The 26,112-nt window shown below is 44.9% G+C and overlaps 1 protein-coding gene and 1 pseudogene across 7 annotated transcripts in view; one reads left to right on the top strand and one right to left on the bottom strand.

The window, feature by feature from the left end:
* The window catches only part of MTMR7 (myotubularin related protein 7), an 81,657-nt gene that overhangs the window by 45,156 nt on the left and 10,389 nt on the right, over positions 1-26,112 (top strand). For all 7 annotated transcript variants that reach the window (XM_054566116.1, XM_054566115.1, XM_054566112.1 and 4 more), the window contains 2 exons: positions 8,442-8,574; positions 25,187-25,296. In XM_054566116.1, coding sequence (XP_054422091.1) covers positions 8,442-8,574; positions 25,187-25,296 — 243 coding nt within the window. The remainder of the gene's footprint in view (positions 1-8,441; positions 8,575-25,186; positions 25,297-26,112) is intronic.
* On the bottom strand, positions 14,371-16,383 carry LOC129064634 (60S ribosomal protein L6-like; annotated as a pseudogene).

Genomic DNA, 26,112 nt, shown 5'->3' with positions numbered 1-26,112 from the left:
CATTCCTTAGACCCATATTTTTCAAATCAATCCACAAAGGGAGTCCTCAGAGGGATGTGCTATGAATATATGGAAACAAAAATCACATACAAGTGCATGGAATGAATATACAGATCAAAATGGCCTTTAATCAACATACTTGGCACTGTAATTTCTTGCCAACAATGAAAATATACCTGGACCTGTGACCAACGACAGAGAGAGACACATGTGCAGCTGTATGTCTCTAGGTGGGAATGGAAAGGTGTCCAAGGCATATGCTGAGCAACAAGAGTGACAAATGGGAGAATATGTGTAATGCAATCCCATTTACATAATGATAATTATATTATAAAAACTATGCATTGAAAAAAATTGGAGAATATATATACTAAATTATTAATTGTGGTTTTTCCCATGGGATGGGGAGAGGATTTTAAGAAAACTTTACTTCATGAACTGTAGTTTAAACAATTTTGTCATAAAAAGACTAAAATTGCATAAGAACCTTAAATGTTCAACAAAGTTACCCATGACTCAGCAATTCCACTCCTAACTCAGAAGAAAGGAAAACATATGTCCACACAAAAACATGTGAGTATGTAGTCATTATTAATGATAGCCCCAAAGCAGAAACAATCAAATGTTTATCAACTGAGAATGGATTCATAAAATGGGGTATATATCCATTCAATGGAATGTTATATGGCCATAAAAAAGGAAGAGGTACTGCAACATGCTACAACATGGGTGAACCTTGAAAATGTTATCCTAAATGAAAGAAGTCAGTCAAAGGGGACACATATTATATGATTTCATTTATATGAAATGTTCAGAACAGACAAATCTAGAGCAACAGAAGGCAGACTGGTGGTTGCACAGGCCTAGGAGCACAGGATGAAGTCGAGCGTGCCAGTTCATGGGTGGAGTGCTTCTTTTTGTGTGATTAACATGTTCTAAAAGTACATTGTGGTGATGGTCACGCAGCTCTGTGAATACATCAAACATCGTTGAATTGTACACTTAAGAGAATCATCGTATGTGATGTGAATTATATGTCAATGAAGCTATTTTTTAAAAGAACATAAGGGTGTAAGATATATTAGACCAGGGTAGAGGAAGTATGACCAACAGCACATCATTTAAAAGTATATACTGCTGTTAAGAAGAGGAAATGACGGACATAGTTCGTACTGATGGGTAATGTGAGGAACTACGAGACCTGGAGGCTGCCCATGTGTAGACACTCAGACCCTGACCCTGGGAGTTTTCACGGCATCCTTGAGTCTCACGTCACCCAGCGTTGTGATTCATGGTCTGGATCACTCGAGTTGACGCTTTCCTGGTGTACGTCAGTGCTCACTCACACCCTTGGCCTCAGACTGGCTCCCTCTGCTTCTGACGGGAGTGCGGCTGTGGGATGGGCATGGGCGGAGCAATGAGGATGATGGGGTGAAGCAGATGTTGCAGCGAGACCACATTCTGACAGGTGACAGGGAAAGGGTCCCTCCTTTTCAGATAAATTCTCAAAGCACAGCCTACAGGTATGAGCTTTAGACCAAGAACAAAACAGGTTCTCTGCTGGAAGATTTTCACCCAAAGAGGCCAGAAACTCTCTGAATTTTACTGATCTCTTTTGATTTGTGCTTTTCTTTCTGGCGCAGTATACTCTAACCCCTTCCTTCTCATCTCCACGGCTTTCCCTCCTCTTCATTGTACCTTTTGTGAAAGTCAAGGGCAGCTGTTCTGATAGATGTATGGATGCTGCTTCTTAGACACATATACTGAAGACAGGATAAGGAAAGAAAAGGAAGGAGAGACGGGGGCTTCACTGAGCTGGGATGCCCTTCTCCTATCCTGTTTTCCCAGATTTAAATTAAGGCAAAAAGATTCGCCTACTAATTTAAGGGCCGGTGAGCCAAGTGTGTACTATGTTATGTAAACCTTCTGAGAAATGTGGCAGCTGTTGAGCCTGGCATATGCCAGATTTAAAATAAATTAATCCAAAGGATAAGATGGGAAGGGTATATTTAGCACTAAGTGTGTTTACTCTCAGCGATAAGAAGTTTCATGCTGACCCATTAAAGATAATTGGTGTTACACACAAGTCTGCCCACTCCTCATGGTTTACCCAGACACATGCATGGTTCACGTGGGTTTTAAACCGTGTGCTGAGAACTATCACACTTTGAAAGATCCTGTCTGTTGATCTTTGTTCTGGAGTGCGTTCAGCCTCCTTGGTAGCCCAGAGACTAAGTCCATGTTTGTTACAGATGGTGAGCAGTGGCAAATGGGATACTGCTCAGGTTTGCTCACAGTTTTTATTAAAAGGAAAAAGGGTTAGGAGACAATGCAAGGCCATTCTTGTCCTCTGAGCAAGGCTCACCCCAGATACTGCCTTGTTCAGATGAAAGCCTTCTGAATGGATTATTGACCTTAAAATCTTGGGGGGAAGGGTAGGCAAAGGCAGCGAGGTCCCCGGCCGGCACTGAATATCCATTCAACCAAACTAAATCCTTGAGGTCATATACCACATCAAGATTTGGTGCACTAGGAAGCTATGAAACAGCGTTGATGCCGTAGTTGTGAATTGTAGAATGAGAGAGAATCATTTTATCTCAACTTTGATCAGGACTTTATCATTCATTTGTTCTGGGACTGTGCTGAGTTTATAAAAATGCCAGGCGCATTCTCATTTAATTGTTACAATAATCTTGCAAATTAGGAGATGCTCATATGGATAAATAAGGTGTTAGATTTAGGAAGGCTCAAGAATTCACCCAAGGTCACACCATTCAAGGCAGAGGCCAGATTCAGATCCAGGCTTATCCGATGCCAAAGCCCGGGCCCCTTGTGTTTGAGCTTGGTGTTGTCTGTTGTCAAAATTTTCCGGGGAAGCCGTGTGTCCACTGTCAGGCTCTGAGCACATCCCCAGTGACTCTGGAGACTCTGAGCTAAAGAACCAACCACAAGCTCATCCAGACTCCAGCCAAGGCCAGAGGAACAACAAGGGCTCTGAGCTGTGCTCTGACGCCAGAGCCTTGCGGGAAGTGTGGGGCTGTGCGGAGAAGGGGTCAGGTAAGGGGGCTCCTGCCTCAGCCAGCGTTCAGCCTCTGGCCCTCGCTCCTTCACAGACAGCTCTGTGGTTATCGCTTCCCATTTCGCTATCTTAGAAGCCGTTTTTCAGTTGTGTAGTAGGATGTAGCATGGGAAGTTTTTCTCGTTTCTCTGGAACCAGCAATGAGGTCATTTCTATCCACTGATCATGTGAGGGGGCACGTAGCAGGACCCCTTGTAAAGCCTGGGGGCGCCCAAAGAGGAGAAGCTAGGATTCCAGTGGGGGGTGCAGCGTACATACTGGTGACGACCATGGCAGTGAGCAGGAGAGAGGGAATTGGAGAGAGGTGTTGGTGGAACGGTTTGCTCTCCTTTTCATTGGCAGGACAAGATGGAGGAATTTACTGGGGGTCAGATGGACCTTGAGGAAGGAAGTTGTGCATGGGCCATTTGCTGGTGCCCCTCCCGAGAGAGGGCTTGCCCAGTGGGGGCTCTCAGTTGCACGTGACTGCAGAGGAGGGAAGCTGAGGGGATTGGAAGAGGTTCAAGTCAGCGTATATCTCCCGTGTCAGTGAACTGTGTACCTCCTACCCCGCCGGAGCCCTCGTACACGCACGTGCCCTCGGAGGTTTAGCGTTTAGACTCTAAAGCCAGGGAGGGCAGGGAGTGTTAACTGGAAAAGCAGCCACTACCGATGGAGAAAGAATTGCAGTCTGTCCAGCTTTATGAAGATATATTTACCTCTTCTCTCATCGCTGCTCTACAACGCCCCCTTTCCCAGGACACAGAGCCCAGGAGAAAGAAGCACAGGAGGGTACCCCAGAGCGGACCCCCTCACTGTCCAAATAGCCTGTAATGAGGGAAAGATAATTTTGCATCATTCGTGGGACTGGAATTTTAAATTGAGCTGCATCGTGATTTCCTACCTGAGTGAAATTTGAAAGCTATGCATTCTGCTTAAGGTGTCCTTGGGAGGCAAGAAAGGAGGATTTTAGCTAGCATGGTTATGGACCTTAGTTGCAAGAAATAAAATCATCTTCTATTTTCATGTTTCCATTACAATTTAAGGCTCTCCTTAAATTTCAGCAGTTATGGAGGGAGGGCGAGAAAAGGACGGCCATCTGACACCCTGTGCTAGGGTGTGGCCCAGCCTCCTCCTGCCAAGGTCGACTTCAGTCTCATTTCCCAACCACATAACACCAGGTCCTGTTATTATTCAGGTATAGAATGTACTCTGCTGAAATTTGAGACTCCAAGGCAAAGGGCATGACCAGGCTGACCTTTAGCTTGATACCAAGATGTTTGTTGACTAAGCTTTTATGGTTTCGATATGTTTGATTGGTTTAGAGTTAGGGGAAGAATCTGACCCTACTTCTTACATGTTTAGACTATTCATCTGTCAACGTCATTCCATTATTTAGCTGTTTACTGGGGGCTTAGCCAGTCAATAAATCTTCACGGAGCACCTGTCCTGGGCCAGGTCGAGGACACACACAAGGCTGACAGGCTCCTGGCAGAGCTGCATCCTTGACCCCATCCCAGCGGGTCTTTGGTCTCACGGACATAAGCTCCCTTAGAGTCCTTCCATTGCTCTCCAGGGCAGCAGATGGAGTCTAAACGTCTTGAGGGGGCCTGTTTGCAGAGGTGTCTACATAATTCCAGCTGTTGCCGCCATACACGTACCCCCACCACTGCCACTGGCTGGCTCACCGCCACCCACCTGCTCCTTTGACTTGACCCCCCCCCTCCTCTTGTCCTCACTGTTTGATCTAGAACACCCGTCCTTTCTTCTCCACCCTTCCAGGTCATTACAGTGCATCTCAAGCCTTCCTTCTTCCATGAAACATTCCTACACTCCCGTAGGCCAGATGGGGCTCCCCCCGACCGCCGGTTCAAACTCCTGCCGGGGTCTCTCGGTTCCTGCCCAGTCCAGTGCGTATCGTCCACTGCTGCTGGGTGCTGGGAGCGCTCCCTTCCACACTCAGTGATAAGCTTTTGGCAGGAGGAACAGCTTCTCACTCATCTTTTTATTGGCTCAGGGCCTGGCACACAGTAGGTATTCATTAAGTGTTTGTTGAGGAATGAGGAGGTTCCTTTTGTTTCATTTATGAGCTTTGCTGAACCCAAAGGTGCTGAGATTATCAAACAGCAGAGTGATCTTCGGTTGGAAATAGGCACTTTTTTCCCGTTCCACTTTTCATTTGCCTACTGTGTTCCTTAAGCATAAATTGAAACTGTACGTAGTTATAGTCATTGTTTTATCATTTGGGGATTTTTAGGAGTTGAAATCAATAGCTTTTCCTTTGATTATAAAACAAAGTTCTCAGCCAAAGGGACAGGGACCAGATTAGATTGACTAATAGTGTTTTGTTATATAAGGGATGCTTTACCTAACTGTACGCAGGGTCCAGCAGAAGGAAGGCCTGCTTGAGTGTGGTTGGTAGGGTAATAATATGGGTGTACTAATTTATACTTTTAATTTGAATGTTTCATCTAAAATGTCACATGGTGTGCTTGAGTACGATATTATTATGTTACAGAATTACATGCTTATGATTTTGTAATAAGAAACTTAATAATAAATAAGGGGCATTAGTTGTGCCGGAACAATTACATAACATATAATTAATATGTACTATATAATTAATATAGAATATATGATACATAATTATATAATATATAATGAGTATGTAATTTATTATATATATTAAGGTCCAGGATAGCTTCTTGAATTTTTATTAACTTTAAAACTGTATTTCCTTCTTTGAGGGTTCAGCTTTTGCTACATTGTCCTGTTAGGTGCAGTGAAATGTGTGGAAACCTTCAGACAGTACACTGTGGATGGGAGGTAAATAGTGTCCCCTTCTGGTCCCTATGAGAAGTACCATTGACTTTTAAGAGGCCATCTTGTGTTGCTTCTTTGCTTTTAAAGAAGACTTCCAATAAATTCTCCCAGGTTATAAGTAATAGACTATATAAAGATGTGCAGATTCCTAATTACAGATAATAATAATAATCATATTTTGGTTTTATTCATTGCCATGCTTAAAAAGTGTATCTCTGCAGCACGAGGTGAGCAGGCTTAATTTGAATTATTCAAGATAGAGCAAACAGCTAAGGTTCATGTAGCAGGAGAATGCTTACAATGATCTCAGTAATGATTCTATTTTATGGAGCTTATTGTAAAAGATAAGCCAAAAGTTTCAGGAAATAATTATACGAAGCAGTAATATTTTATAATAGTAAGTTTCTTAACCATAATGTCTAAAGATAATTGTAGAAAGTTTTTCTCCTTAAAATATTTAAAAAGTTTAAAGCATGAACGTAAGTTGTCTTAAAAATAACATTATTTTAATATTTTTTTCTTGATGAAGGCCAAAGCTTCCATTTTTATAGCGTGCCTGGAGAAAGGTGACAGTCTTTTATCAGCTGGAAAAGGGGTCCTGAGGGGCTAATGTGGCCCAGCTGCTGTCACATGAGCTAAATCGTGGAGCAGGGCCCCGCATGGCTGCTTGGCTTATGTTTCACTTCTATTATTTATATTACGAACTTAACGTATCTTCCTTGGAACGAGGAATACGGGAGCCTCCCCCGCAGTGTTGACAGTGTCCCCCGTCACTTGCCTTCTCTATTCTTCGGCTGTAACTTTTGGTAAATTGGTGTCGTCTTCCACATGTGTTGATCCTGCGTAATCAAACATCCCTAAACATACACACTTATCTCAAGGTTGGTTTGTTTCACAAAAAAGTGGGATAATTGTGGAATATTATTTTGTGGCTTTGTATTTTCACTTAATGTCATGGGACAATTCAAAGTCTGTCTGTCTGTCTGTCTGTCTGTGTCAATAGACAGAGCACCATATTTTGCTGTGTACAATGCACTCCCATAGATAATGCCCGCCCACGTTTAGTCTCAAACTTTCAGGAAAAAAATCTTTCATTTTAATATTTTAATTTAAGTTTTTATTTATTTATATTTAGATGCTTGTTTTTTTGTGTTATATAGGCATTCTAGCATTTATTTTTTAACATATTATGGTTACAAGAAATTTTATGTAACAAATAATTGCAAAACACAAAAACAGATACAAGGTATTTCAGGTACTACCCATGTATAATGCTCATCCTTATTTTTCCCTCAAAATTTTGGGCAAAAAAGTACCCATTATACACAGCAAAATATGGTAGGTAGATGATCTATGTTTTTCTTGGTCCTGTTAGTAGTCAGGGCATGAATTTACCATAACTTATCCAGTCATTGCCCTATTGAGATATTCATAGGTTTTGGGCTTTTTCCTGTTACAAAAAAAAAGTTGCAATAAACATTCTTGGGCATCCATCTTTATATGTTGGTAACTTTAATTGTGTCAAATTCTCACAGGTAGATCTGGGTCAAAGAATATGTATGTTTTTAACTTAGCTTTTTAAAGTTAGATTTTGAAAAGTATTTATCAATATGCTCTCAGTACTGCATTGGGGTCCTAAAAGCTGGTCTTTTTTCTGGTGGCCAGGCCCCGGTGTCAGCTGTGAGCCCAGGACAGCCCCCTGGCCTTCGTGGGCAGAGGAAGAGAACAGCCAGTGAATGTCGTTTTCTAGGATGGGGTTACCCACTTAGCCAAACAGCAAGAATTCTAGAAATCTATGTACTTCCGAGCTAAGGCAAGACTTGTCCCCTTCTTGAATTTAGTTACAGAAGACTAGGGCAGAAGTCTATATTTAATAAATTTCCTCAAAATCTGTTACCATTCAACCCAGTTTGCACTAGGACATCCCCACTTCTCATATACAAAATTATGGTAATGAAAGTGATCACAGCTCTCTTAGTAAGTCTACAGATTGAGTTAAGGGGGCCGTAGGACATGCCTTTGGAGACAGCGTCCGCACGGCCTCTCCTCATGGTGTTCAGTGGTTCCTGCTCAAGGTTTAGTTGCATGTCTGGGGAATTCTTATAGGCTAATTAGAAGGATGCAACTATGCCTGTTTGATGATGCGCTCAATGGCAGTATGAACCCAGAAGATGTAGAAATTTAACCTACGGAGCTTCATATCTACAGTTGTGCTGGCTGAGGCTCTTCAGCCAACCTGCGAGTTACAATGAGTGGTGTTGAACTGGGGCATGTTGGCTCTGTCATATTTTGTCACCTGTGACAGGGAACGGTGAGCGGCATCTCCGAAGGGTTTATCAATAGAATGCTTCTTCCCAGCTCAGAAAACAAATATCAACAAATTTCTGTTGCCGAATACAAGCTCAGCATGCGTGCCTGAAACTACGTAGCTCAGGACAGTGTTCCCCTGATGTAGAACGTTTTGTTTCTGCTCCTGATCTTGAGTGTTCTTAAGGATAACCATGAAATGTTTTGGTCCTGCCTATAATCGGTGACTGTCTTGTTTTGCCAACCACTGCAGCTTAACGCCATGGCCAACCGTGCTGCCGGGAAAGGCTACGAGAATGAAGACAATTACTCCAACATCAAGTTCCAGTTTATCGGGATAGAAAACATCCATGTCATGAGGAACAGTCTGCAGAAAATGCTGGAAGGTAACCCATTTCCTGTGCACAGCATTAAAATAAAATGCAGCGAAATGTTTTAATGCCAAAGTGGAATAAGAGAATGTTTTGATGCTAAAATTGTGTTTTTACAATGATGCTATTTATATCGCTGGGATAAGTTGGGAAGAATATTATCTTGTGCTGACTCTTTAAACATATAACAGCCTTTTTCTGATTTTTTTGTGTCACTGTGACTTGGTTAACAGTAAGGCATTTTCCAGGGGTACTTCATATCTTAAGACAAAAGTGCATAGGGATACTTTTTTTCTCCTTCCTAATATTAGCTTGATTCACATAAAGCAATCCTACAGTTAAAGCAGCGACCCACTCTCTTGTATGGAGATGAGGTTCATAAACCGAATCCGAGTGGCTGAACGGCTGCTAGAAGGGAGGGTGCTGGAGGTCCCGATCCTCCCTCTAACCAGCAACACCCCTGGCCGTGCACCCACAGCTGAACCACGCCCCCACTCACCCCACAGCCGTGTGTACCCGAGACACACCCAGACCGACATCCAATAAAGGAAACGACGATGATGGATTATGGAACATAGAAGAATCATTCATGTGGCCAGACAAGCCATAAGCTGATTAGCAGAAAATTTGCATTTCACACAAAACCAGCTTCATTTATTGCATGTGCTGCTTGGGATTTTAAGGCCCAAGAAGGAATCTGTTGCCATAGTCCCCCGCTCCTAGTGCTTGTGGGAACCAGAACTGACATGAAAGAGGAGGATTTGTGTCTTGGGGACCCGGGGGGCCTGTAAAGGCTGCACTGGCACTTGGGGAGAGGTGGCGCTGAGTGCTAGGGCAGCGGCTGTCTGGACAGGACCGTGGGGTCGGTCTGGAATGAAGGGGGACAAGGAAAGCTCTGAATGAGTTTTCTCCAAGATACACGTTTGCTCCCAGTGACTGAGGTGACTCTCCACTTCATCAGAACGACAGGGTGCAGTGAGAGCCCAGTGATGGGGCTGGAGGGACTTGGGTGGCGCTGACAGGCCCAAGTGCCGTCCTATCTCCTGGACTCCTCGCGCCATCTCAGCACCGGGAACCTTCGAACCTTCAGGTCGCTTTCCTCGGGCTCTGTTACCTGCTGTAACGTGAGAGGGCTGAGCTTGCAACTTCCATGGCCCTTCCCTCCGCAACAGCAGTGAGTCTACAATGTGATGCCCCTGGTTGACAACACTTGAACGTCGAGCATTTGAACAGCTCCCAGAAATCTCTTCCCGCGTCTGAAAACATCACAGCTCCAGAGCCACCTGCATTGGATGCCCACAGGGAATTGCCACCTGTCAGATCATGGTGACAACGCCGGAACGTGTCAAATCTCTGGAGGTTGTCATAGGCAGTTTGGCTATCCCTCTGCTTTAAGGTGTGAAAAACTTGACCTCGCTCGGTCCTGGCACTGAAAGGGTAGTCTAACTTTAGTGTGAAGAGTGCTCACCATCATCAGAATCGCTGGGGTTGCAATTCTTTATATTTTTCATTTAGTAATTTCATAAGCCAACTTCGGAGAACTCACATTTTCTTCTCTGCAGAAAGTAGCTGCTAAGAGTGCTTCTACCATATCATTTTGGCTTTCATTTTAAATTAGCGTTTATTTAATTTCTTATTGAGGACCGTTTCTCCTGCCCCTATACATAGGGTCTGACTCTGCTTCTACGGGATGTGCATGCTGACCGAGTCCTGGACGCCAGTCTCTTCTCTGTTTCCTAAGGGACTGCAGTACTGCATTGCTTTTCCAGCTCTGTGTCACTGCAGTGAGCAAGGACATCTCTCTGGATGCCTTTCAGGGCACTTGACGAATGTTTGTCTATCTGTTTTTACCAAGTAAATTATAAACCACCACATAGCCTCTGCTGATGAGGTGATGCAATCAGACCTGGCTTCTGAGGCCTCTCCTCCTCGAATGACTGTCCTTCGCACACAGAGCTTTTGCTGCTCGTCCCTCGATAGGAAGAGCAATGATGCATTTCATTCATGATTCTTTTCTTCAACTTTCTTCCACCGCTGTTACTGATATTATCAGAATAGATTCTGAATAACGGAGAATAATTCTGGCTGCAAATAGCTCTGTGAGCAAGGGCTGCAGGATATTTCATTAGACACTGAAATCTAGGACCAAGTTTGTGTCCTGTGTAAGTCCTTTCTAGAGCTGATTTAATTTGAAGTTTGACTTATAAGTTCTAAACCAAACTATTTTGTGGCATTGATACCTCTCAATGAAATAATAATGATGCCTTCTAGTTATGCAGAAAGTTTGTAATTTATTAAGTACTTTCTGCAGTAGCCTCCCTTTTGATCATGTACATGGTTTTTCCCTTAAAATAAAAAAAGGATGTCATACATATATTCCCCACCGCTCCCCACACCCCCCCCCCGCAACCTTGGTGTGGGGAGGAAATCACTGAGAGGAAGGGAGAGTTGTACACAGAATTACTTTAACATCTAGCCGCGTGGACGTTGAGCTACACTTAACGCCTCTTTGTAAATCTTTGTTTTCAAGGTAAGCAGGTTTTTACAGGACAAATGTAATGACTATGACATCATTATGCTCCTTTTTCAATCGGCATGCTCCATCTTTGGGGTGTTGCCCAGAAAACGGCACTTCACCCCGCCCCAAGTTTCTTGCCTGCATTCCACATGAACCTTAGATTCATATTGTTGGCCATTGTGTCGCTCTGTGTGACTGACCAATTATTCCTTGACCTACTCACTTAGCGAAAAGCGAGCAGCTGGTACGTGCCAGTCTTCCTCAGTGCTGTTACTGAAATAATTGTGTTTGATTTTCTCAGCCATGGTGTACAGTACGTGGCATTGTCTGCACTTTATACGAGAAGAAACTTGAGTCTCAGTGAAGTTACACAATTCAGTTTAAGATAATTTTTAATAGAGGCAGCGGTAAGTTGAAACAAATAAACATAGAAAAACATTTAAATTTGCTCTGGTAATTTAAAAACTGGAAATTAAAACTTCAAGTTACCATTTTTCACTGAGTTTTTAAAAAGTATAATATCTAATACTGAAAAGAATGTGATAAAACTGGTACTTCAAACACATCTGATGTCATTAAATTGGCTTAAAGAAACATATTTTGTTTAGAGAGACATAGTATATTTTTACCGGATTATCATCCCTGAGGGACTAATCCAAAACACGGTTTTAAAAAAGAAAGACATAACATGCCTATTTTGATAGTAGTGTTTTGTTTATAATAGTAGGATTTAGAAGCCACAGGAATGTCCAATAATAGTAAACTGATGAGATAATTTTGCTCCATCTCTTGACAGAAAATTTTACATCCATTAGAAATTATAAATGTGAAGAATACATGTGTATATTGTGACATAGAATGTGTATAATGTAAGTGAAAAATTCAGGTTAAAATTGTACAAATACTGGGATTTACTATATGGTAAATCATATTTAGGAAGAAAGACTAGGAAGGAATGGCCAGAAAAACAATCAAATCAGCATGGAAGGATGACTGGTTGATTTTTTCCCCCCTTCTTTATTTATAAAATATTCTCTACGGTTGGTGTGTTACATTTAAAAAAACACACACATCCTCTCCCAGTTCCTGGGAGTGAGGGCCTGTCTCGTGTGTACGTGGGGACCGGGGACCCCTGCCCAGGGTGGTACCAGGCTGCAGTGGAGATGCCGGTGGGGCTGCGTTGTCATCTGGATGCTCGGATGGGGAGGGATCTGTGTCCAGGCCCGTTCGGGATGTTGGCAGGATTCACTGCGGGCCCTGAGCTTTGGTGGCTGTCAGCGGGGGGCCACCCTTAGGTCCTAGAGGCTGTGCACTCCCATAGGCTGTCCACAACGTAGCAGGTTATTTCTTCAAAGCTGCCTCTCTCTGGTTACAGAGTGTGGTATATGACATTCAAAAAACATTTTTATATTACTTTTTTTAATGTACAGAATGGTGACTGTAGTTTATTTTCACCCAAGAGGAATGAAAACATATGTTCACACAAGAACTTGTATGCAATTTAGTGGCTTTATTAACTCTCTCCAGTAACTGCAGAAAACCCAAATGTCTTTCAATGGCTGAATTTTAGAGTAGTGGTACATTTGATACAATGGAATACTGACTGATAATACAAAGACCTATTGAACCATGAATGTGAATCTCAGAGATGTTATAAGACTTAGCTTGTTGCATTATGCTCTGGAAAAGGTAAAACTTTAGGAACAGAAATTTTATCAGTGGTAGCCTGGAGTGGGAGCTGACTTTAAAATCAACTTTAACAAACAAAAACCCACAGCCATTTTTCACCTCTACTAGCAAAAACCCCACAGTTGAGGAAACCTGTGGAGAAACAGGCTCTTGCACATGAGTACAAACTGGTGCAACCTCTGTAGAGCAGTTTGGCATTGGGACAAAAATTCAAAGGCATAAATCTTTTAATTCATCAAATATCATTCTTGCTCCTGGGCTCTCTGTATGCATACTTAATACTGTTCACTACAGCGCCGTATATAACTGCAAATGATGGAAGCCCAAACATCCAGCGGTAGCCATGCGACAGTCTTCATCCACAGTTCTGGCCTCCATGGTTTCAGTTACCCAGTCACCAGTACCTAATACATTGTATGGAAAATCGCAGAGGAATAAACCATTCCTGTTTAAAATTGTGCGCCATCTTGAATCAAGGGATAAAATCTCTGGCATTCCCTCTCCGTCTCACTTGGGATGTGAACTTCCAGGCAACATATGCTCACCATACGGTCAGTAACAACAACAACAACAACAACAACAAACAACAAAAAACCTTGAATTGAAGAGGCTCACCAACCATTAACATTGTCAGGGCTCAGTGATCCAGGCTCCCTCAGGTCAGACGATCCTCCTGAGTTATTGTCAGGTCAGCAGCCTAATTCTGTCACGTTGCCTACACCATCTCTGCACATAGGTGTTGTGTCATGTCCTATCACGAGGGTAACTACGGTATTTCAAAACCACAATCACAGAATTTTTATTACAGCATAACTGTCCCATTATTATTGATCTTACTGTGCCCAATTTATAAATTAAACTATCATAGGTATGTGTGTGTATATATATGTATGATATATATACATATGAAAAAATATATATACATGATACATATATATGTATATATATATGAAAAACAATATATACAGAGTTTGGTACTATCCATGGTTTTAGGCATCCACGGATGGTCTTGGACCACACCCCCCCAAGAACAAGGAGGAGTGACTGTACCGTAGCCATAAAGATGGCCACTTTTCATGGAATCATCAAAATATGTTATCTATATATCTCTAATAGTATATATGGTATAATAAGTTTTTGGTTAAAAAAAAGGAAGGGTAAATAACTATATTCATTGGCTGTGTAAACTTTAATAAAATAATGACAATGATTAGGAGTGTGTGGCTGAGAATTAGATGGCGGAGAAATGGTTGTTAAGCCACTGAATGGGATGAAAGGCTGTGATCTGAAGAGACCACGTTTCTTATCCATGCACCATTTTCTACTAACTTGTTCAGTGACAACTGAGGAAATGCTCTTTTATATTGGTGGGTGCTGGGTGAAAAAGCGGAGAAGCCAGGCCCTAAGGAAGCTCAGAATGCGGATCCAAAGCTGATGGACTTCACTGAAGCTGTTTCCGCACAGTAATCCCATTGCTCTTAGGAGAGGCTAACATCCCGCTCAAGTGGCTGGTCAAACCATATATCCAGGGAGACAAGAATTAAAAAAAAAAAAAAAAAGACACAAAGGAAACAGATCTGTTGTTTAATTAGGTTTTTCAAAATTTAGGACTTCATTTTGTGAGGATAAAGCCCGTTTGTGGCAGCTTTGATTTTTGGCAGAATTTGCGAGTCCATGGCTTTCTGATCAACCTTGCGTTGCTCTGTAATCTCGTATTTCTCCTTCTCGGTGTCGAAGGCCTCCCCCTTCTGGTGTCAGGGCTTGCGCAGCTTCTTCTTCTTGAAGTAAGCATCAGTGAGAAGCTGGGGGATTTTCGCACCGCTGATATCAATTTGGGTGGAGGTGGCAATGACACATTTCTGGTGTGTTCTCCACAGAGGAACTCAATTAAGGGCCAGAGATCCAGTCACAAGTAGCAAGCCACCGCTCAGCTGCTTCAGGAAAACCATGCTCTTGCCGCCGTGGCGCCCAATGAGGATGGTGAGGATGGTCCCAGGAGTGACGCGCCCCCGCAGTTTTCTCACATGCCAACTGAAGGGCTTCTTGCTGTGGCTCAACAGCTTTCGAGGCACATCTTCGGGAGGATAGTATCTAGGCATTTTGCGAAGTGTAACCACTCGGGTACCACCACTTCTTGTCACCACCAACTGGTTTTGTGAGAGTAGCCATAACTTGCTCCTTTTTTTTCTTTTCAATCCTGGATTTAGCTGCGGAATACTTCCTCTTATACATGGCCTTTCAGGAATACATGGTTGACCAGAATACCTACCAAGTCCTCTGACGAGGATAGGGCTTTGGCTGCAGTGGGGCTTCCCTTTCTTAGGCATCTTGGCTTTGAGGTGACCCTTCTTAACCTTGCCATCAGCATCAGCCTTCTTGGCTTCAGGTTTCTTCTCCTTAGTATCCGACTTCTCAGTTTTTTTCACCTGCCATCTTGCAAGAGGGGAAAAATACTATATTATGTTTTTAAAAGCACCTCCTTCCCAGTAGGACATAACAAAGCAGAATTTTAACCTAGTACTTTTCATTATGTTACAGTGATCCTCAATGATTTGTTGTTTGGCTCTTGTACGGGTTCAGAAACAAGCGCACTGCATGGCAATGTTACATTTACAGAGGGATTTAATGTTGAATCTGTCCTAATATTTTAAGGTATTTTTCAATCTTCATTGCAATCACAGTGTAGCTAGTCTTAATATTCCCATTTTACAGATGAGGATAATTGAGGCAAAGAGGCTAAGGAACTCATTTAAGGTCACAGCAGTAAGTAGTAGAAGCAAGATTTTCACCTAATATGAACCCAGATGCCACATTCTTCAGCCTCCCTGGGCAGCGAGTGGGTAGGCACGTTGATCTAAGTGTCTGAAGACCTGCGCTTGGGTTCTTGCCTTAGTCTCTGAGTAAAGGTGAGCAAATACCATTTCCCGCATTTGCAAAACAGGGTGAGCAATATATCAACTCTGTCTAACTCAGAGACTTATTAAAAAGTTTCCTTGCAAACCATAAAGTGCTTTCCCATGTGAGGTGCATTATGCTTTCTCTTGGGAGGCAGTGCTCTGCTGTAGAATAAGCACTGAATAAAATGGATGAGTGAATGGGCTGTAGGTTAATTCAGCCAGGCAAGTATTTGATAGGTCCTGTGCCTTTTTATGGGTGATGTTCCTTAATCCCTTTTTATTCAAGAGACGTGGAATAAAAAGGCACAATGTCCAAGGCATGGAAGTGCTTGCCTTGGGACACGCCTTGGGACACGGTCCGTGTCCACTCAGCACAAGTTCATACAAATTAATTTAATAGACCTCATGTCAAGCCCTGTGGGCATTTTCTCAGCACATTGTTGTGCAGAGATACAGACGTCAGCCTGGAGGCAGGTCAGATGGGAGCAGGTCCTGAGCACAGGAACAAAGGCCCAGTGTCCATTCAGCGATGTGGGCAGTCTTAGAGTGAAGGGACCACACAGCTTCGATGGAAAGATCGAAATCTTTTAGCAGGCCCCAAATTGGAAACACTTTTGTCTTGTCCCCTGGAATTGTGGGCACTGACTTTGGAGAAAGTTCGTGGCCCCAGCAGACATGTCTGATCTGTGCTTCTGTGGGAAGGTTCTGAGCCCTGGTCATTCAGACCATTCATTGGGCGCAGAACGGATAGCTGAGGGTAGAGAGCGTTGTCTGTCCAGGGAGGCACCCCTGCGGGGGGTGTTAGAGTCCTCCAGCTCCTTGCCTGGTCTCCCTGCCAACGTGTCTTGGATGACCAAAGCCTAGAAGGGAACAGGCTCTAACACACCCAACTGCAAGGTTTCTATGACATATTTTTCCTCTGCTCAAAGAGTTAAGGTTGCAGCTATCAGCTCATAGGTCCTTTTTGTTTGATACTTTCTTCTTCATCTCTTGTCTTTGTGAGGTGATGGCTCATTCTACCGGGAAGAAATGGAGTTTAACCCATTATAGAAAATTTATATTTAAGTTTTTCATTTTAAAGCTTTTCGTATTATGTGTCTACAAGTTTATACTATGAAATTCTACCACATATGAGCTAATAAAAAGGTGATCTAAAGGTCAATCTTTTTAAAGTTCTCTATACTTTGACTTTTGTCATTGTTAATATCTTCAGATTACTGACCTATTAGATGAGTCAGTCAATAAGACCTGGCTGAAAATCTGGTCATCACCCTAAAGCGTTAGTAATATGGCCTGGGTTTCCACGTGGAACACCCACTTTTCCATTTGAGTGGAACTAGATAGCTTCATACAGCAACAGCAGTTATAAGGCTTTTTTAATGTGCGTTCTGCTCGGCCAATGAGTCTGTCCTACCAGCCTTCACTGGTTACCATTTGTGGTTTTTGTGGAGTGCACTTTGCTCTCTGCGGTATTGTAAGAAGATGTAGGACATGGCTGACAGGGTGCTGGATGGTAAACTAATTAAGACCATAATATCGTAAGCACTGACGGACAGAGGGAAGAGCGTGACCTCTTTGGTGTGTGTGCTGTGGACTGGATTCCAGCTCGACTATTCGCTGGCTGTGTAACCATGGATGACCTAATAAACCTCTTTAATCCATGCTTTCCATTCTGCAAACTGGCAGTAAGTAATACGCTGTGTGGTAGATAATTCATATAGACTATCAGGCACAATACCTGCTTATAGTGAGTGCATAGCAGTTAGGAGCCACGCTAGTTATATTAGATATTCATCTGGTCAAACAGTTACTGAGAGTCTATATGTTAGGCATTGGATAGAAAAATGCTTCAATCATTCATAAAAAGTGAAGTAACTGGTTTTGACACAGAGCAACAATTATGGCAGAAAAAGAAAAAGGTGGTGCTTGCTCTTTAGTGATACCACTGAGCGCTGCCCCTGGGCCAGCGGGATCGTTGACTGTTTCAGCTCGGTATCAGAGGAGGGGACAAGACACAACAAAATGATTTAATGAAGAAACCGGCTCGTTTTATCTATCCAATTCTGCTTTATCTTGATGCCCACTGAGGCCATTCAAAGATTAATTTAAAAATTTACGCCCTCAGCATGATCGTTTTATGTTTTGTTAACCGTGACAGCTAGTTTTGGGTAACTGGGACATGTACGAAAGGAGTGCTTGTAGGAGAAAGTGTGTCCCATGGAACTAAAGATAGATGTGCTTAATCATAATTGGCAAGAGGAGCTGTTCTTCCAGCAGGCGATGGTGGGGATTTAGCAATTTAGGACTTGTTTGCCAGTGACAATAGAATCTGAGATGTGATGAGCGTGTTGGTCCTGGCAGCGTTCTGGCTGATGTGATGAGCGTGGAATGAGTCCCGCCTGCTACGCCCGCTACACATGCTGCTCATTTCACCACTCAGGTAGTTGTTGCCAACATCTTAATCTTCCGTGATTCCTGGGCCTTCTCTCCCGTGGCTGCTGCTGATATTTTATATCCACCCAACTCCCTGGCCTCTCAACATTTTCTCCCAGTCTAGATGCCCTGTTTCTGCTTGCTGTAACTTCCCAGTTCAGACTTTATCATTCCTTAAGCCCCACTTTAGCTGAGTTCCTGTTCATCCCAGCTTGTTTTGTATTCTGACTTAATTGTTCTCTATTTGCACTGACAATAATATGGAAATTGGAGTCAGGGGAACCAGACTGCGGTCACAGTGTGCTTATTGGGCCACCCGTGCCTTTCCTCCTCTATAAATTGAGATAATTGTATCTACTGCAGATGGGTGGTTGTGTTGGGTCATTGAGAGAAAACTACCAAGTCCCACGCCTTACATATGGCAAGTGTAATATAAATGGGTACGTGCTTTTTAAATTTATCTGCTGTAAACTGTGTCTTTAGACTCAAAATTCATATACAAAGTTAATAGACACTAACAGGGCATTCTTTTGTGAACCTGCTGCTTGTTTCTTTTTTTAGGTCAATGGTAATTAGCATTACTAGAACATGTGTGTGTGTATACATGCACTTACACACACACGCTTATTAGTAGTTGGACATACATACTCATGCGTGTGCGTGTATACTATTTTCTATGCTACTAACTCAAGCAGTGCTAACAATCATATACAGAATTTAGGCCTGATAGCACCTTACCATTTTATATTATCATCAAATTCTCCGAAAGAAAACAAAGTTATACAAAAATGGCCTTCATGGCATTATTGTGTAGAGATCCCAGAAAACAGCATCGTGAACAAAGTTGGCATTGTTTTAAATAATCATCATCAGCCTCGCTGGCATCCTGTGGAGGAGCTAATAAAGCAGGTGTCTCCTGTTAATGTGAGGTTCTCTATGAACAGGGTCCATGTGGGCTGGGAAGGGTGGAGACAGGAGAACCACTAACATCAATCAATTGCACACTTTTCATTTGCAGGGCTTGGCGCTTTCTCCCCTGTCACCGTGGCGGGCAAAGTGAAGGGGGGAGGCTGTAAAATAGGCTTCCCCAAGCATTCCCACTTTTCAGGCCATAATTAAGTCCTCTTTGAGTGGTTTACCTGCTAGGATGTTCATTGAAGGGAGATAGATTATTATCCTGTTACCAGTTCCCTGAAGACCATTTCATGGGGCTTGATTCCAAAATGTGAAAGGGACACATCTCCCTCCAGCCGAACGTGGCTGGCTGTCAGGCCTGGGAATGGAGGGAGGGTTATGGACATTTCAGCTTCAGATCACGGGGCCAAGAAAGACCAGGCCCCCAGAGTGCAAGCAGCGGCCATCTCTGCGCCCTCCCTGTTGCCCACCCAGCCACTGTAGGGGAAGAAGTGAGGTGGGCACAGGACGTGCCAAAGGAAGACCATCCGGGGCTTATTTTCTTCCAAGTAAATCTTATATTTCCTCAGTTTCCGTAATTTTATACACACACACACACACACACACACACACACGTATATATGTATATATTTCTGTGTATTTCAGTGTTGTTCACATACATGCATGGGATCGGTTGTCCTGCTTTGTAAAGCCAGTAGCACTAGACCTGGACACCGGCCCCCCGGGCAGCTAGCACAGCGCTCTGTGACGGGCGGCGCAGGCCTCTGATGTCAGCCGAAATGCACTTCGTTCAGCAAAATGGTTTGTAAATATTGGTTTGGGTTTGGCAACAGGAGTGAACAAATCAGTATTTCTGCCTCATCCTGAGTTTATCCAAACAAACCCACTAGTTTTATATTTGAAAACTTAAGCACTAACTGTTCCAGCCTCAAGGGTACCCCCATCTGTTCCCGTGTATGAAGGATCCGCGGCGCTGTTTGTTTCTAACCCTCCGCTGCACGCCTGCGGGGGTCGGGGGACCTGGGGGTGGGAAGGCCCTCGGTGGTTCCCTTGCTTGAAAACCTGGCGAGGTTGCGGTACTTCCCCACCCCAGTTTTAACGCTCCTGAGAGCAGATATGTTAAACAGGGAGCCGTTCCCAGAGTGGGAAGAAAGAGGCCGTCCTGCCGAGCCCTGCGGCTGCTCCCTTGCTGGGCAAGCCCTGGAACGTTGTCCTTGGCAGGACGTTGTAAGGCCTGGTCTGTGAGCCATCATTCCTGCCCTGCTTTGGGCACAGCCGGTCTCCAGGTTAGGTGGAAAGCCTGGGTGTCTTTATTTTTAACTTGTCATTTCCCTGCCTTGTGGGGAAGAAAAGGTGAACGGGATCATTTGTTCTCGGGCTGAGCGAAGAGTTTTAACGCCAGGCTCTCCCTCAGGCTCCCTGGTCTTTTTTGAAATAAACGAGAATAGCAGCTCGCCCTAAGCCCTGCCATAACAACTGGAAAGTTTGGGCTGTTCGGTGAAAAAAGACTGTTTGCAAGAGAGTGTTCTCTGTGGAGGGTCGGAAGGAGTCAGAGGAGTCCTGGACTGTACGTGGTGGAATGTGTGTACTTTAGGATTAAGTGCAGTACTTTGGGTCATGGCCTGGGGTTAGACTGAAAGACCAAACAGCAGGCTCCCGGGGAGTCGCGAGAGCTCACAGAAGGTGCTGGAATTTCGCGTGCCTCCGCGGGGCTGTGAGCACAGGCAGGGGCGAGCCTGCCCCTCAGAGGGCCCCCGAGGTACTGCTGGGTTGTAGATCCCCACCAGTGGCTGGGGAGGCTGGGGTTGCTTCGTTTTAACTGGGGGCTGGTCGGTTCAGTGGCCTGTCTTCAGGCTGGGTGCACTCACCCTGAGCTCAGGGGTGGGGCAGGGCAGGGGGGAGGCAGATCTGGTTCCATGGCTTTTGGGGATCTGCTCCAGGGGCACCAACTTCTGTGTCGGGCCTTCCCCGGAATTGGGACCTGCCTGAGCACACTCCTCAGTCCTGGGTCCGGTGCTTCCTCATCACCCCTTCACTGCCTTAGAAAGACAAGCACGCCCTTGCCCACACATTCCATCTCGTGACACAGAGGGGACTTTTCGGGGAAAGTGTGCACAAACATCTGAAGGCCTTTAATCAGGCGGGCCTTCTTTGAGCAGCCTAAATCAGGCTGTCTCATAGAAGGGTTATGGACCTCCCGCGTGCGGGCACCACTGGTCATTTTAAATTTCGTAGTGGTCACATTAAAGAAAAGTAAAAAGAAATGGGTGAAGTAGCCCTGACTGGTGGATTGGGCGTCATCCTGAGAAACGAAGGGTCGCCAGTTGGATCCTCAGTCGTGGCACACGCCTGGGTCGCGGGCCAGGCTGCAGGTTGGGAGCGTGCGGGAGGCAGCTGACCCATGTTTCTCTCACACATCAATGTTTCTCTCCCTTGCTTTCTCCCTCCCATCCACTCTAAAAATAAATAAGTAAAATCTTAAAAACAAAAAGAAATGGGTGAATTAATTTAATAATACATTATATTTAATCCCGTGTATCCAAAATTATAGTTTCAACATGTAATCAGTATTAAAAATAAACTGTCAGGGAGGCATCCTACATTCTCTTTTTTTACATGCGAAGTCTGAAATTTGAGATACACTTTGTCTCAGTTCAGACCTACCACAGTTCAGGCGCTCAGCAGCCACCTGTGACTAGTGGCGACCACATGGAGTGTGCAGTTCTAGGAGATAGAGTGATAACATGCAGGCCCTTTAAGCTGACAGTGTGTGGGAGCCACGGGGCATTTACGAAATGCTGTGTGAATTACGAAAACTAACATAACTGAGATCGACGGGCATCACTGAAGGGCCTGAACCCTGGTGCCGGACTGAATCCCAGCCTCGCTGCCTTTCAGGTGTGACCTTGAACGAGCTCCTTCTCTTCGCCCTGGTGTCCGCTTTTCTAAGATGAGAGTAACAGTAGTACCTTCTTCCTGGGATTGTTAGGAGTGAAAAGCTATTATATATAAAGCACCGGGAAGAGGGGCAGGCATCTGGAAGCACTCTTTAAGTTTTGCTGTTGTTGTCACTTCTAGTTCAGCCACCCAGGCAGCCACAGTGTGGTGGCAACAGCTCCAGACTGGTCATCAGAAGACTCGGGCGCTCCAGCCCCTGCTCACTGTGTGTTTTAACCTCTCAGCACCTCGGCTTTCACAGGCTTGAGCGAGTCTCATACCTCCTGGCTCTCAGGACAGACACCGTGCTGGAAGATCAAATCATAAAACGTCAAGCAGAGCTACCACTTTTGAATCTTCAATGTGCCGGCACAATTTATGTTATCTCATTTTCTCCTTCAACAACCTTTGGGGGAGGGTGTTCTATCCCCATCCTACTCTGGAGGAAATCAGCGCTCAGGACCTGGCCCCGCCTATGGTGTTGGGCAGACGCAGAGCTGGACTGTACACGCTGGAGGGTCTGACTCAGCTGCTCGTGCCCTGGGTGAGGGGCCATCAGTGCATTTGTTTAAATGGCTCAGTTTGATGTAGGAAACCTCCGTTCCGACTCTGGCCTCGCGCAGTCCAAGGACCTGATCTCTTGTCTGTCCCTTCAGCACTGATGCACCCTCCTGCCTCCAGCAAAAAAAAAAAAAAAAAAAAAAAAAAAAAAAAGAGTGAGAGAATGGGAGAAGAGGTGCCAGCCACTAAAATTCTGAAGCTGAAAAATAGATGGATGAGTATTAGCCAAGAACGATTAAGCACAGGACAAAAGCTGACATTTATGGTGGACATGTGCGAAAGCCCAAGCAATCCCCCTGGACCTGCAGGGCCATGGCGAGCTCTGGCGCAAGGCGCAGGTGCCTCTGAGCAAGAGGCCCAGCTGAATGTCCCTTAGATTCCAGCCGCCTCCCCACCTGCGCTACCTCGTGAAGGCTCTTCCCCCATATTCACAAGAGAAGAGAGTGATGAAGTTTCTGGAAAGGTTGACTAGAGAGGCTGTGGGCTCAGGGGCACCAAAGCTGGAAGAGGAGGTCAGGGAATGCCAGCCCATGGGGAGGGATTAAGTAAACGTCTATGTAGGGAGAGTGAGACCCGTGGTTCCCCTCTCAACTCTGCTCTGGGGAAACTGGCATCTAGTCCTACGGAGTCAGGGGTTTGGGAGACCTCTCCCCGGGGCCTCCTGCCATTCAGGAAAAAGGACCTGCAGACCTGAGGGTCAGATGGGTCAAATCCCCACCCCCCGCCCCGCTCCAGCCTAAGAAAGCCTTCAGGTGCCTGTTAGTGCCTCATAGTCACCTGTGAAAGCACGCAGATCACCAGGAATTGGAAGGAAGCCCGCCATGGAAGACAAAGACCACAGGCATGCGCGAGCACAGTAACCTGCCTGGGAATGCTAACTTGAAGGAAGCAGCAAGCCACCGTGGTGACATGGAATTTGTTAGTAGCACTCTTTCCCTTCTTTGCTTTCCTTTCTTCTTTGTTTCCTCTCATCTGAAGCAACTGTGGCCAGTCTGAGGGGCTGCTGCATTATTTTTACATTTTCTTAGGTGTTTAACTGTTTCCCTGGAAACACTCCCCCTGCTGCTCCCGGGGCGGGGGGGGGGGGGCGCTGAGCGATAGAGCTGCGCAGTCTGCACGCCAGTCTGTAGGCTTGTCATTGGGCTGCAGCAAAGCGCCCTTCCCTGCACTGGTTGGCTGGTTCTTTACCAGCTGCTGACAGGGCTTTCCCGCGGTGATGGTGGGAGGGGCAGCACTGTCACCTCGGAGGAAGGGACAGGGCTCCGAGACAGACAGAGCGGAGACAGAGCCACTCCGTGGGGCCCTGGCGCTGTGCTTCCCGCTCAGGGCAGGCATTTGAGGGAAGAGTTTGGAATCTTGCCCAGACCTATTCTTAATATGGTTTTCTTAAGTGGGGCCTTGTGCCAGGCATTTCCTTCATCACTGCTGTCACTTCCTTCATCGCCGCTGTCCTCTGTGACTCAGAACTTACTGTTTGTCCTTTTTTTGGTGGCTACTCCATTGCAGGAAGTATGTGTGAACCCTGTTATCTGCATATTTTAGGGAAGGGTATCTGATGAACTAAGTATGGTCATTAATGATTACTGTGTATTCCAAATGCACAAAGCTTTGAAGAGTTAACCACGTTGATTCTGGGAGTTTAGAGTTGGAAGGATAATTAAGACACGGTTTCGGACACCTTCCCTGTGTTAAACATGAGGAAATTGAGGCTGAAAGACTGCAAATGACATGTGCAAGATTAAACAGCTAACTACTGACAGGGTTAGGAGTGGGAAAGAAGAGTCCCTACTCCCCGCATCAGAGAGGGCAATAAAATACACTTAAACAAAATTCTGTGGAACATTATTTAGTTTTCATTGGCGAATTTATAGGATTCCTCAAAAGGCCTTTATGGGTATGAAATGCACAAATACATATTTGGAATGTACAATTTGTGGTATGTAGTCAGAAGACTGGTTCATAAGCTTCCTCACGCTGATAACTAAAAGCTAAGCTCCTGACATTAAATTGTTTGTGTTACTATGCGGAGGTGTTTACACCCCTGCATTATATAGAAATCATCAGGATTTTAGGTTCTCTCCATTTTCAATCAAAAAGAAAACCGCTGACTTGAGGCTCTAGCGAGAGGCAGGTCTGAAGTCCACGATCGCCTTTTTTGAGGTGACACGCTGTACTCCCTTCGGGTGGGAGTCGTCGGCAAGAGGTGTTCGAGCATTTCCGTTTGAGGATAGGCTCGTGTTTCCACAGTAATCCCGAACTCAAGAGGGTGCATGGTCATCCTGATGGGGAAGGTGCTGCAGTCAGTTACGGGACTGCCTTCCCTCCAGGGCTCTCTCAACGCATGCTCCTCGGTGGCCCATTTTCAGTACTGGACAGTAAGCAGATCTTCTCTGGGGGACTGTTACCATCGTAACCTCCAGTGAGTCTCATTAATATTGGAGTTTAAACTTTACAAATATAACTCACCTAACAGATGCAGCAACCCCTACGACCAAAGAAGACACCAGCCTTCTTACGTGAGATGGTTTAACAGAATCGAGTGTAGTTAAGCTTGGCATTTACCTGGACATGTCTTCCAGAAAATACTACAATGAAGGAATCATTAACAAACTCCCTGCAAATGGGATCACATGTAAATGAGGTTGTCTTTCTTTGGCTCTTACGATTTGTCTTGCAGTGTGTGAACTTAAATCTCCCTCCATGAGTGACTTCCTGTGGGGCCTGGAGAACTCTGGCTGGTTACGGCACATCAAAGCCATCATGGATGCAGGCATCTTCATTGCCAAGGTACGTGATTGCAGGGCAAATAAGCGAAGGCGCAGACCCGCCAGCACCCCCTGACTGTGGAGTGGAGATCCTGTCTCCTCCCGTCGCTGCCCTGTGCTGGGCGGTGCTGCACGGTGTGGGGGGAGCTTTCCAGACCTCCACCAAGTTCACCCTCTGAAGGCAGGATTTGGCCAGAGAGGTCGGTGCTCAGATGATAGTCTGTCAGCATAGTGGTCAAGTGGTAAAATATATACAGAATTGTGTATATTCTGCAGTTAGGCGTGGCCCCAGATGGAGGAAAGAATTTTCTGTAGGAGAGTACCTCCGAATGTGCGTCACCTCAGTGGTGCATGCCTGAGGCTTTCGTCTCGGTAAACAATCCCCCCTTTTAGTGGAGGCACAGGCAAAAGTCACATTCCCAAACCTGGGAAGTGGGTTCCCTTTCTTTCTTACAAGCTGTTTTGGGATGCATTGTCTGTTTTGTTGTTTGGTGGTTTTTATTTTTAATATCAATTCCTCTTAGGTTTATACCTACAGACAACTATGTCTTTTCTTATGACATGGGGTGCACTCCTTTATTAGGTAATTCATTTATCCAACACCTATTTATTTAGTGCCCCCCACCCCCTACCTAGGCACCGAGGATGCAGTGCAGTCAGCCAGCCCCTTCTCTCACAGAGCTTACACTCTGGTGCGGGAGGCCGAAAATGAGTAACAGTAGAATTCCAGGTAGTGACGAGTGCTCGGACAAGGTCTCCGTTTCCTAGCTTGTTCCCTATCAAGATACTCGGCTAGAAATTTTGTGTGCGCCTTTGTGACAGCAAACAGAAATTCTTT

Source organism: Pteronotus mesoamericanus, unplaced genomic scaffold (assembly GCF_021234165.1).
Source record: "Pteronotus mesoamericanus isolate MK-2021 breed Mesoamerican mustached bat unplaced genomic scaffold, CSHL_Meso_final contig_169, whole genome shotgun sequence".
NCBI classification, from domain to species: Eukaryota; Metazoa; Chordata; class Mammalia; order Chiroptera; family Mormoopidae; genus Pteronotus; species Pteronotus mesoamericanus.
The sequence above is the reverse complement of the archived record's forward strand: the minus strand, read 5'-3'. Positions and strand labels throughout refer to the sequence as shown.